The sequence below is a fragment of the Dipodomys merriami genome, unplaced genomic scaffold (genome assembly GCF_024711535.1).
Source record: "Dipodomys merriami isolate MVZ:Mamm:240054 unplaced genomic scaffold, mDipMer1.0.p SCAF_12, whole genome shotgun sequence".
Lineage (NCBI taxonomy): Eukaryota > Metazoa > Chordata > Mammalia > Rodentia > Heteromyidae > Dipodomys > Dipodomys merriami.
Window position 1 is genome coordinate 30,260,236 of NW_027202493.1, and position 13,746 is coordinate 30,273,981.

General features: G+C 37.8%; 1 protein-coding gene across 3 annotated transcripts in view; it reads right to left on the bottom strand.

Moving 5' to 3' along the window:
* Nucleotides 1-13,746, bottom strand: part of Galnt7 (polypeptide N-acetylgalactosaminyltransferase 7) — a 121,928-nt gene that overhangs the window by 52,514 nt on the left and 55,668 nt on the right. For all 3 annotated transcript variants that reach the window (XM_070016472.1, XM_070016474.1, XM_070016475.1), the window contains exon 2: nucleotides 183-643. In XM_070016472.1, the coding sequence (XP_069872573.1) occupies nucleotides 183-643 (461 nt within the window). The remainder of the gene's footprint in view (nucleotides 1-182; nucleotides 644-13,746) is intronic.

Consider the following 13,746-nt stretch of genomic DNA (forward strand, 5'->3'; position numbering starts at 1 on the left):
CCCAGAATTTTACACATCATACCTTCCATAGTGCAATAATGTGCCTTCTAGCTATTTTTCTCACCAAAGGCCCCTTATTTCATTGAAATAAAGGCACAAGCATTTTCTCAATTCCTAATAATCTAAGTAGCTATGAAAACAATAGTTGTCCCAATTTTAGAAAGAAGAGGATGTTTGCTTACTCTTCTTGACGTAAGTCATTGACGCTGCGGTCCAGTGAGATCATGTCACTTGCCACCATGTTAAATCCAAACTCTTTAATGCTGGCTTGAATTGCTTGTTTGAATTCTGGTCCCAAAACCAATGGCTTGGCTTCCTCTCCAGGGCCACCAACCACTCCATGAGGCTCAGGTTCTTTGGGTTCAAAGTTACCGAGGATGCCTGGGCGTAGCACAGGATCACGGTAGGTGAATGTCTGAGGCTTAAATGTGAGATACTGCCTCTGCATTATGTCTTTTTGGGCATTTCCTCCAGCATGGCGTTCCTGTTCATTTTTGGCCTTGTTTTTTCTTCTAATAGACTCTAAGTCCACTTCTACTCCTTCAACATGAGGCCATGGTACCACAGGTTTGAATCTGGCATCCCCAGGGGCCAATCCATTGCCTCCTCGGTTAGGCATAGGGTTATTGACATCTCTGTCTTCCTACACAAAAGGGAGGGGGGGGGGGATATACAATGAGTACAAGAAGGCAAAGCACTGCAGCAGAGTTCATGACACAAATTCTCATGTTGTTTTTAAGTTTTAAACCTGAGGCAAAATGAAACAGTTGCAAGCCATCATTAACCGAGATTTCCCATTAGAAGATACCTTTCAGGGTGAAAAAATACCAAGCAGCAGGCTTCCTCCTCACCTTACTATTTCAGATACACGAATGAACACATTTGTACTTCACGCTTTATAACCTAACTCTCTCTGTCAAAGTACTCTCAAGACTGTATATTGTTAAGGGTCGGAGCAATGAGTTTCTAGGATGTTTGACTGAAACTCTCAAAAACCTTGGGCAATAGTGGTAGTCACAGATATCTGTCTGATACATAATGAACATAACCTTTTGTCAACAATGTAGCCATATGGTGACAATAGTATTAAGTGGATGACATACGTTACTCAACAAGCTTCCTGCCCCGAATAGCACAGGAAAAGAGTAGTGTTGTGAACACAGTAGTCCCACTGATTAAACTCAGGAGTTCAGCTTAATTCAGAACTATGACAGAGGGAAAAATAAAACAAAATCTTTAATAATAACTATATCCAAGTCAGGTGTGTGTGCGTGCGTGCATGCATGTGTGTGTGTGTGTGTGTGTGTGTGTGTGTATTTGGGTGCACAGCTAGCACTCTACCATTTGAGCTATGCCTCCAGTCTGGCTTTTGCAGGTGAATTGGAGACAAAAGTCTTGATGATCTATCTGCTTAGGCTGGCTTTGTACCACAAACTTGGGCTTTCAGATCTCAACCTCCTGAGTAGCTAGGATTCTAGATGTGTGCCACTGGTGCTTAGCTTCAGTGTGGGCTTTTCAACCATACCCTATATCTACCTAGTTTGCCTTATTTTAGAGGTTGTACAGATAGAAAAACAGATCTTTAACAAGAAATATTTTTCTACTTGGACAATCTTCATCCCCTCTGCAGGTCTCTCTATGCAGAAATCCTGAGTGCTTTTGCTGTCTGAGGTACAATGCATTAAGCCAATATTATTCACAAAGCAGTGTTCCTCACTATTAGCATCTCCTCAGTGGATTTAAAAAATACTGAAGTCCGTGGCTCACTCTCAGATGCTATGATTTAATTGGACTTGGCATTTGGATTTTAAAAATCACCCCTGGTTCTAATAGGCATCTGAACCTGAGAACCATTAGTCTAAAGAGAGATCCATCTGCTATAATTAGACATGGGAGGGACAGAGTACACACAGCTGGGCAAGAAAGATGCCTGGCACACAGAGAACTGCAAAGCAGGCTGCTGGCATTCTGCTGTTTCAGTAAGATGATAGGATTCTATAACCCAATCTTACAGGAACAACATCATGATGAGATGATTAGAATTGTCATCCATTTGATTAACATTGTTCTTACCATTAAAAGTGAAGTTTAAAACTTTGTTTTAAAGAATACGGAATAGGGCTGGGGGTGTGGCTCAAGTGGTAAATGTACCTGCCTAGCAAGCATGAGGCTGGGGTTCAACCTCAGTATTTCCTTCCACTCCAAACAAGCATACAAAAGTAAAACTCTACATATATGTAGGTTGCTATCAACTGGTTACAAATAAAAAGGAGGGCTGGGAAGGTGGCTCAGTGGTAGAGTGCTTGCCTTGAATGCATGAGGCCCTGGGTTCAATTCCTCAGCACCACAGAAGCAGAAAAAGCCAGAAGTTAAGCTGTGGCTCAAGTGGTAGAGTGCTAGCCTTGAGCTGAAGTGCTGAGGGACAGCGCCCAGGCCCAGAGTTCAGGCCCCACGACCAACAAAAATAAAAAAAAAAAAAAATCAAAAGGATACTAATCTACAAATATATATTAAATTGGTCTCTAGCCATAGGGCAATAAACAACTGTATTCTATTGAACACAATTTCCATTTCAATAGACAAGAATCTTCTGCATTACTAACAGTTTTCTGTCATTTACAAGATTGTAAAATAGCCCAACAAGGATGAAAGTATATGATAGTCTAAAAAGTTGGTCAGTCATGTAGTTAGGTCATGTCAAAGTTTTTCATTATTTTTTCCCCTATAAAACAATGTAAAATATAAAGTGTGCCACAGGTTGATTACATCAACATAACACCTTTCTTCGGATATATGCCTGAAGATAAGGCTTCTGGATCAGGATTCCGATTGGTGCACATCTGGTTAGCAGGAACTTAGCATGAGCCTTATATGTGAGCCCTGATAAGGGTTAAGTGTAAGTAGGTGGAAGGCCACCATGCCACAAATCTTACATTCATGAAGGACTAAAGATTCTCTTGGGAATCAACTCATCCTAAGAAAAGTACACAATGGTAACTATGAGTACACACTAAAAGTACACAATGGAAACTATTGAGGCTGAGGAATCATTCTCATCAACAGTATCCATTTCTTGGAAAGACTTGGAAAAAACTGTATCAAGTGAAGTAAGCCAGACCCAACGAAAAGCAGGTTGCGTGATCTCCCTCATTTTGTAAGAATTAGAATATGTGTATGAGATTCTTAACAGGGGCTCTCAATAACCCAAGTGCTTAGTGCAAAGGACTATATATAATGAAGCATAGTAACATGAACTCCAACTTATGGAAACAAGAGATTCTCATTAGACCCTGTATATAGTTCATTCTTTTTTCTCTATTGTTGTTTTTTTCTTTCTTCATTTCTCTTACTTTTTTGTACCTTGTATTTTGCATAATAGACAATGCAGTATGTGAAAGGGGAAGGGAATCACAGAAACAGCAGAAAAACAGATGAGCCACAGCAACATTGATACTCACTTGACACTATGTGGGATATGAACATTACAACTTGGGGCGGGGGGATCACGGAGGGTTAAATGTGAGATAAAGAGGGACAGGGAAATAATGATTAAAAACGAATGTACTTACTGCCTTACCAGCTCATCACCTTTTCAATTAAAAAAAAAAAGTATCCATTTCTCTACCTCTTGGCTCTTTCAGAAATTATGCTGATTTATAGTAGAATTTTAAGTGAATTAAAAATAAAGAAACTATTGTTTTTAAAAAGCTACTGAACCTAATATTGAACTAAGAGTAACTCAGAGAGATGTCATTCTCTAATTTCCATTTTTCACATGAGCTCCAATGAATTGGTAAAACAAACAAGAATTGAGGGGAAGGAAATGGCTATGGAAGAATGGTTTTGAACAGATGTCAAAATCTGTAGCATAGCATCTCCACCCACTCAGTTATCCAATGTTCCATTGAAGAGAAATTGTATACAAGAATATAGGTATAATAGGTATAATATAGGTATATATAGGTACAAGAATAGGTATTATATGACATCAAACTATCCAAATGGTGAAATATATATACTGGAGTTTAGGTTGGCCTATGCTAATATAAAGATTGCAAATGCAAACTTTTCTCAAATTCACCCACTTTTTTAAAGATTTATTTATTTATTATTATTATTTTTTTTTTTTGTCGGTTGTGGGGCCTGAAATCTGGGCCCGGGCACTGTCCCTCAGCTCTTCAGCTCAAGGCTAGTGCTCTACCACTTGAGCCACAGTGCCTCTTCTGGCTTTTTCTGCTTCTGTGGTGCTGAGGAATCGAACCCAGGGCCTCATGCATGCAAGGCAAGCACTCTACCACTGAGCCACCTTCCCAGCTCCAAATTTACCTATTTAACAAGAGACATTTTAATAGATTCAAACCTCATGCTTATTTTCCTGTTAAAAGTAAGTGGTTTTGATCTCTTCTTTGACCTAAGGATCCCTCATCCAATCTTAAACTGGTGTGGTTCTTTGAGAAGTCTATCAGTTGTTCCTTTTCCAGTAGGGCTATTTTTCTCATTCTCTCTTGAACATGGTGACTGGTTTTATACAACCCTTTCCCAAGCAATATCACAGTTCTGATCTCCAAAGTGTTTTCAGCCTATTTCCATTTATCTCCCTGGTACCTAAAGTTAACACACCCTTAAGCCTATCATTCACTCACACCACAGAACCGTTTTTGTTTACATCCTCTCTCCTTCAGCAACTGGACAACTATCCACTCAACTTATGAAGTCAAAACCTGCATTTCATCCTCAATTTCTAGTTTGGTTTTAATCTATGCTACTGACTCTAAACATGAAGTCCTGTTTGTTCTCACACTTGGGAGTTCCCGAATTTGACTGCTTCAGTTATCTTGACTTTCACTGCCTCTACTGAGCCACTCCCACTTCTAATAGCGATAACAGGAATGACTGTCAGCAATGGTCTCAATGCTCTACATGTATTAGCTTACTTAATTACCTAAGTCAGGTACTATGGTTATCCTCCACATAGAAAATTGGAAAATTACTCATGAACAGAATCAGTGGAGTCAATAATCTAAATACACACAGGCTGGCTCAGGCCCTCTGCACTTACCCAGTCTAACACATGCATCTATTGTCTTCACTGTTTTTCCTATACGAGAGCTATGGGGACTGCTAACATTCAAACATGAACCATTAATTCTCCCTGCTTACAACACTCCAACAGATGCCCTCTGACCTCAGCAGAGTTTATATTCCTTAACAAGCTGACTTTCTACCCTCCAGCATTTAAGGAATGTCCCCATCATTCCTCAAGAGAACAGGAGTTACTTTTTCAGAAAGGATCAAGAACTAAATATTTTTGGCTTTGAAACCACAAGTTCTCTGTTGCAATTATTCAAGTTTGCCTCTGTAGTGTGAAAGCAATACAATAATGAATGGTAAAACTTTATATTCAAGCACATGTCATAAACTAGATAAAGGTCCCCAACCCCTGAACTAGACTGTATGTTCCGGGAAATGGCCAGAGCTATCTCTATGCACCATACATTCTCCATGCTTATCCCAACATATAACTACTCAGTAAATATTTACTGAATAAATGAGTGACTCCTAAGTCTTCTGCTTTGCTAGTAAGAGAGCTCCCTCTGAAAAGAAAAGGGAAACATACAGAATGGAGAAAATGAAGCAGGCAAGTCATGATTAGAACAAATAGACCCTTACTGGACATACATTATGAATTGACCAGAGACATAACATTCTCTGCTCGGTGATCATGGTACTCTAATGATATACAGAGCACCAGAAAAATTGAATTTGCTCACTTCTTAGAGCTTGTATGCCATTAACTCTGAAGTCAGAAAGAACAAAGTACTGGAATTGTCTGTCTACCCCTGAGTCAATTAAGAATAATCATGTCAAATCTTAATGTTATATGCCTCAAAGAATAGCTATAAAGCCATGTCATACTCAACTCCCTTGAGAAGGAAAACTAAACACTCCCTTGTGAGAGTGAATGAGATTCTGTGACTCACAAGTACTATGATATTTTCATCATAAGTAACAGCTCATTTACTGTACAGAAAAATCAGTCACTATTGAGTAGAAATAGAAAAGAAAATAGAAGATAATTTCTTTTAAGACTGCTATATCTATAACAATCTTATGTGCCAAGGGATCATAATCACACAGTAGTATGAAATACAAACAGGGTCAGACTGGTCATTAGCCATCTTACAATTCCCAACCCTTGACCTCCAAATCCTTCTCATGAATGCCATTTTTTCAAAGCGGTCATACCTGAGTAGAAATGATCTAAGTCCAAAAGAAGCTTTTCAAAATGGTTTTTAGAGCAAAATGATAGTACCTACAGGTTTGTTTGGGTTAGAAACCATAGGTGTATCCGGAAAGACTTCAAATCATGCATATACTTATCTCATGATTTCTTGGTAGATTGCCACTTATCAAGAAAGTGGCAGAACTACAGAATTTATAAGTATAATAAGTCTTTAGAACTACAGAATTTATAAGTATAATAAGATAAATATTCTATGATTAAAAATTTCCTTGGGAGGAGGGGAAAAAACCCTACACTTAATTAGAAAAAAAAAATACCAGCATCCTTTCTCTGTGTGTACTTACTCGCCCAGAAGCAGAAGAAACAGGGACAAAGGGAAAGGAGGGAGATTGTCAAAGTAGACAGCACAGGAAATAGGGGTGCCTGTGGGCAGGGGGGCACTGCTCAGACTCTCACAGTGGCAGGATGTAGCAATGTAAGGTGCTCAGGCTGCAGTCCTTTTCTCTCTGCTTATCGACAGCTGGATTTTAAAGTAATCCATCTGACATTTTGTGCTGACCGGAGACACGAAGTCTTGCTCTTTTCTGCCTGCTGAGATTCGACTGCAGGTGAGCCGTGAGGCTTGCAGGAAGGCAAGCAGAGGTCAAGCCATTTTTCTGCCTAATCAGGGCTTTAAAGAGATAAACTAAAGGTTAAACAGAGAACTTAGCAGTCCTTGCATTTGTAAGATGCCACCCCTTATAGGCCAGGATTCTATTTCCATATATATTTTAAGACTCTTAAACTAGGAAGAGATTTCAGGCCACCTCCCTGTGTCAATGCCTCGGTTAGCAACTTAGGACAGAACTGAAAAATGGAGAAAGTGTGTTTAGATAAGTAAATGTAAAAAAAAAAAAAAAAAAAAAAAAAAAACACCTCTATACAAGCTGTGAGCACTGCTTACTAAGATAAAGTATGACATTCTGAAAAGAAGAATTATCTGATGAAAGAAATTGACTGATTTATCACAGGTTCCTGTTATGGCTATCTTTTTTTCCCCCCGTTTTTAAAAATATGCTTTTTATTGTAAAGATACTGTGCAGAGGGGTTACAGTTACATGAGCAAGGTAATGAGTACATTTCCTATCAAGCATTGTTACCTCCTCCTTTGTTTTCCCCCTACCCTCCCTTCCCTCCCACCTCCACAACTACATCTCCCCCAGTCCCTGCCTAAATTGGAATGTTAGTTTTCAACAGAGTGTCTTGTACAACTCATTGTTACAATGGGTCAACCTGTATCTATATTTAAGCATTTTGTTTTTTTCCCTTCCCCTCTCCAAGCTAGAGAAGTATATATACAAGATGCAGGGCACCCACATCAAATACAGTGAAAACAGGGGTTATACCTGGGGGAGGAACATACAAAGAAACAAAAAAAATCACATGGTACATTATAAATACATTAGGAACAATAGCAAGAAAGACAAACCACTTGTGTCCCTATCTTGGGGTTCATTTTGCTTAACATCATCTTATCTGGTCATATGTACATAGCTTTTGACCTTTCTGCTTGTCTCAGACATATACTAGTTATTGCAAATAAGGAAAACCATGGGACCTATGTTTCTTTGGGTCTGGCTTACTTCACTTAATATAATATTTTCCAAGTCTTTCCATTTCCTAACAAATGTTGACATCGCCCCATTTGTTTTTCCTTTTTTTTTTTTGATTGTGGGGCCTGAACTCTGGGCCTGGGTGCTGTCCCTCAGCTCTTCAGCTCAAGGCTAGCACTGTACCATTTGAGCCACAGTGCACTTCTGGCCTTTTCTGCTTATGTGGTGCTGAGGAATCGAACCCAGAGCTTCATGAATGCAAGGCAAGCACTCTACCACTGAGCGACCTTCCCAGCCCATTTCCCTTTTTTTGTTAAGTACCAGGCAGAGACATAAACTAAGAGTTAACAAAACTGGAGGAAGCAGTACGGTTGACTCCACCTAAAGTAACTGCTCCACCCAAAGCAATCCAGCAACCCTAACACTTTAAGACTTTGAAGCAAGTTAACCAGACTTTGTACTATATTATAAGACAATAGATGCAAATGTAATCCTTAGGACTGAAATGTTAAGGCTTTGCCTTCTGGAGAATTCTTGATTATATAATAGCTAGTTTTACCTCTTTTGTTTAATTTTTTAAGATTTCTGATACACAGGTAAAAATTCATGCTGCCTAGGCTGAAATTTTCTTAATAAAGACCCAGAAACACAACAAATCAAAGAAAGGTTGGACAAATGGGATTGCATTAAACTGCAGAGCTTCTGCATGGCAAAGGATATAGCTAGTAAAAATCAATAGAAAGCCCACAGACTGGGAGAAGATTTTCACTAGCCATACAACAGAGAAAGGGCCTCATATCTAAAATATACTTAGAACTCAAAAACTTAAATCCTCCAAAAACAAATCCTCAAAGAAACAACTGCCCCATTAATAAGTATGCCAAAGTCTTGAAAGACTTCTCTGAAGAAGAAATAAGAATGGCCAATAGGCACATGAGGAAATGCTCAACTTCTCTGGCCATAAAAGAAATGCAAATCAAAAGAACATTGAGATACCACCTCACCCCAGTTAGAATGGATAGAATCAAGAAATCTAAAAACAACAGATGCTGGAGGGGATGTGGCCAAAGGGAACCCTACAGCACTGTTGGTGGGAGTGTAAACTTGTTCAACCACTCTGGAAAGCAGTATGGAAGTTCCTCAAAAGACTCACATAGAGCTCCCTATGATGCAGCAATCCCACTTCTGGGCACTTACCCCAGTTATCACAAACAAGGCCATACTAAAGCTACCAGCACAACTATGTTTATCACAGCATTATTCACCATAGCTAGGATATGGAACCAACCCAGATGCCACTCAGCAGACAAATGGATCATGGATCAAGAAAATGTGGTGTGTGTGTGTGTGTGTGTGTGTGTGTGTGTGTGTGTGTGTGTGTGTGTGTGTGTGTGTGTGTGTGTGTGTGTGTGTGTGTGTGTGTGTGTGTGTGTGTGTGTGTGTGTGTGTGTGTGTGTGTGTGTGTGTGTGTGTGTGTGTGTGTGTGTGTGTGTGTGTGTATACACACACACATACATATACATACAATGTAATTCTATGCTTCCATCAGAAAGAATGACACTGCCCTATTTGTTAGGAAATGCAAAGACTTGGAAAATCATATTAAGTGAAGTAAGGCAGACCCAAAGAAATATAGGTCCCATGGTTTCCTTTATTTGCAATAATTAGTATATGTCTAGGATAATCTTATCAGATGAGCAGAAAGCTCAAAAGCTGGGGCTGGGAAAGTGGCTCAGTGGTAGAGCACTTCCCTTGCATACATGAGGCCCTGGGTTCGAGTCCTCAGCACCACATAAGCAGAAAAAAAAAAAAAAGCCAGAAGTGGAGCTCTGGCTCAAGGGGTAGAGTGCTAGCCTTGAGCTGAAGAGCTGAGGGACAGCGCCCAGGCCCAGAGTTCAAGTCCCATGACCCACAGGAAAAAAAAATGCTGAAACAAGTACACAGGATGACCCTTTGCAACAAAGATACTCACAAGATACTATGTTGGAAATGAACCTTATGACTTTGTGTGTGGGGGGAGGGGGGAATGGGGGCAGGTAGGGAAGGGATAGTGGGAGAAAAACAAAGGAGGAGGTAACAATGCCCGACCAGAAATGTACTCATTACCTTACTGATGTAATTGTAACCTCTCAGTACAGCATCTTTACAAGAAAATAAAATTGAAAAAAAAAAAAAGTTCATGCTGCTTAATTATCTACTGAAGAGATTTTTACCGGACTTTTAAGAAGGTATTTTGAACCAATTAGATGCCACCCATTTAACTACACACTCAAATTATAAAATACAATATATAATGTAGATATGTCCTGCACTACAGTGAATAATACAAGAAGTTAAAGTTGTTTTCCCAAAATGTTGTCTATATCTCATTTTTGAATATTTATTGTTGTGAATAAAGGAAGATTCCACTAAATTAGGGTGTCCTAACAGGTCTCATTGTACAACTAGCCAACCAATCTCAATTTTCATATATAGAATTTGGTATTCTTTTTTATTTTATTTTATTTTATTTGTGAAGAATTTGGTATTCTTAAAACAGGTCCCCATCTGCAGTGACATGGTGATTTTTCTGAAAATCCTGTGAATCCTATTGAATGACGTCAGTAAATTGCAGAATATCTAGAGATGACAAATTTTACATCTTTGGAGTTTTGTTCCATTTTGTAACAAAATTTTGTACCTATCTCAATGATGAGATAATTGTGTCATTTGCCTGACTTTAGTGGGAAAATGAATTGCATCAAAATATTATATTCGCAGTTGGAAAATATCCAATTTTTTGACAATCAACTATTTTGAGTTATCTACAATCAATTAATAAAGGTTATATAAATTGATCTGCATTTTCCAACCTCTGGTCTAAACATCTTTTCTAGCCATGGTGCTGTAGAGACTGAACTTTCTTTTTAAAAAGAAGACAAAAGAATGAGCAGTTTCTGCTGGACCCAGCAGGGTTATGATAAGACCCTAATATCAGTGAAAAACACTGATCCCTTCCAAGTATTTCAAATCATTTGCAAAACTAAAGGCTCACAATCCAACGTCTGTACACAGAATATCGACATATCAGTTCTACAGGTTTTGCTTTTGGCTAATAATGACACACTGATGGGACCTGAGGTTTTAAGTAGCCACTGTTCAAATTTCATGGCCATCTCTATTTCAAATATATCATTCTTCTATTCAGTTTTTTTTAATGTCTAATTTCCTTCATCCAGTTGAATATTGTAAGCTAATTTTGTGTATATATGTGGGGTGGTGGGTGGACATTTATTCATTCAGGCTTTAAGAAAATCACTCTTCAATGGGCAAGAAATATTACATTTATTTTTCCAGAACCCAATCTTAATGGGCAAGTATAAATCTCTTAATAGGGTACATGTTTATTTAACATGTTACCAGTATAAATGGTTATTATTAACAGAAAAAAAAAACAATTTTAAGTTTGATCTTTGAAACTCTAGATTGGTCTACCGATTAGGTGTCATTTGGAAATGAGAGTAGAAGGTGCAGATACTAAACTCACTGCTCTGACTCAGAAGTGTATTGAACAATTTGAAACAGAATTTAAAATTTTGCTCATGTAAAGTAGGTCATCAAACTGATTAAAATTATAGTAAAATTTACTTTTTAAAAAGTCAAAACACTGCATGCATAGTTTACAGTAAATTGCAGATTTCTTAGTAATATAAACTTTAAGTGCTCAACATGTAAATTAAAATGATATGTCGAAGAAAGGAAAAATTCACCCCAAATCCTTCTTAGGATTAACTCTATACACTCTCATGTACTGTTCAATAAATATGAAATTCTCAACAAGTACCCAATAGCAACTTGAATTCAGGAGTCTGTTGCCAGAAACCTGGCATCCCTCTGTTCTGAGAACAATTTCTATCCTTCTCTGCCTGCATTGCTTCAGTCACTATGGATATGCTTCTGCTCTTTGAGGATCTAAGCATATTATGTGTCTGTTTGCCCCCAAGCACCTGCTGCATAATGGATACTCTGTGCCTGTTTGTTCATGGACTGAGTAAATGGAGATCATTGAGCCGTGGCTCTTACATTCTTACCTTGCCAAAATATAAAACTGAGTTTGCTCTAGTTGATATATTCTTGGTTTTTAAGCTAGTATTTTGGGAATCCAAATGAGATAAGGAAAAGGTATTACTTCTCTACACATTTAAAATCTGAATAATCCTTTTTTTTTTCTTCCAAGTTTCAACTCTTGTTCAGATTTGGATACATCTTGTCTGCAAGTGAAATTTGGTGCTTCACGGAGAATAAGTAAATCTGCTGATGTTAGTCCTAGTTTTCCAAGTCAATTTACCTTGCAAATAGCCTTCTGCTAAATTTGGTATTTGTCATAAACAGTAATAGGATAGAGATTCAAAATCAGACCAAAAAACAATAACCACCACAACAAAACACCACCAGGTAAATACTCAATGGAGAATAAATAAAAAGAAGAAACAGGAAATTAAAGGATCAAAATATAGGTTCATTTTTACAACAGAAAAATAACAAACAGCAAATTGATTATCCTTTAAAAAAACCTATATTCACAAAAGTTTAATTGGCCCACAACTAATCAAGAAGCCTATGAAACACATAAAATTAAAAATATTTATGAAACCCAAATTATTTTTCTTTCAGAAGCCTTATAAAACTCATGCATTAGTTTATGATATATGTCCGTGATTTTACATATACAAATCATATACATGTCTGACATACACAGATATAGAGATACATATATGTATGTGTGTGTTTTAAGAATCTTTTTTATCCTAAAAATTTAACATTAAATCTTAGCTGGTTTAAATTGAATTTTAAGAGGACATGAATCTCAAACAAATAATCAAAATATCATTTTGTACTATATTTCGAAACATGATAAAAAGTTCTATTTGCTCATATTGATGTCACCATATCAGTGCTAAGAACATACACTGTCAGAGCAGGGCTGTAACTTCAAAGCACACCAATACCATTTAAAAGCCCCATCTCCCACAGGTAGTACAGGCAGATTATATTGCCTTCATTTCCTTTTTTGTACCAGTCGCGGGGCTTGGACTCAGGGCCTGGGGCTATCCCTAAGCTTTTTGCTCAAGGCTAGTGCTCTACCACTTGAGCCACAGCTCTACCCACCAACTTTTTGGTGGTTAATTGGAGACATGAGTCTCATGGACTTTATTGCCTTGGCTGGCTTCAAACTAAGATCCTCAGATCTCAGCCTTCTGGGTAGCTAGGACTACAGATGTGAGATGTGAGCTTCTATAATTCTTCATAGGAAGAAATCATAAATGGCTACATTGGGTAGATTTGAACTTTCCATATTTAGGACATAAGCAATTCCTGAACTAAAAAAAAAAAGCTCCAAAGTAGAATTTTCATTATATAGATAATAAATAATATAACATAATATATTTTAATGAAGTTATTAATACTTTATAGTAAATGTTACCAACTTATTCCTACATAATGACCTGTCTAAAACTAAGAAAGGTATCAGGAAAGTGTAAAGAGGTGTGTGTGGGGGAGGGCGGTGGAATGAAAGCACAGCAATGTTAGATTGAAAATAAAATCTGTGAAGATTTTAAAATGCATGCATAATTTATTCATGAGTACTTATGTATGCACATGATGAGAGGAAATATACATTTAAAAACCAAATAGTTTAGAAGGATAAGAAGAAATTAACCCTGCTTCACAGGAACAATCACAGATTTCATCAGGTAGAGAAAGGATGAAGTATGTGAAGGCTGAATTGATTGAAAATGAGGTCAAATCCGCTTCTTTTCTGCCCACTCACACAATGTTTTGAAACTTTGTGTCAGCTTGTGCCAATCAACATCATTTTTCTTATCTAGAAGAGCTAAGGAAATCTCTTTACTCCTTTTTCTACATAGT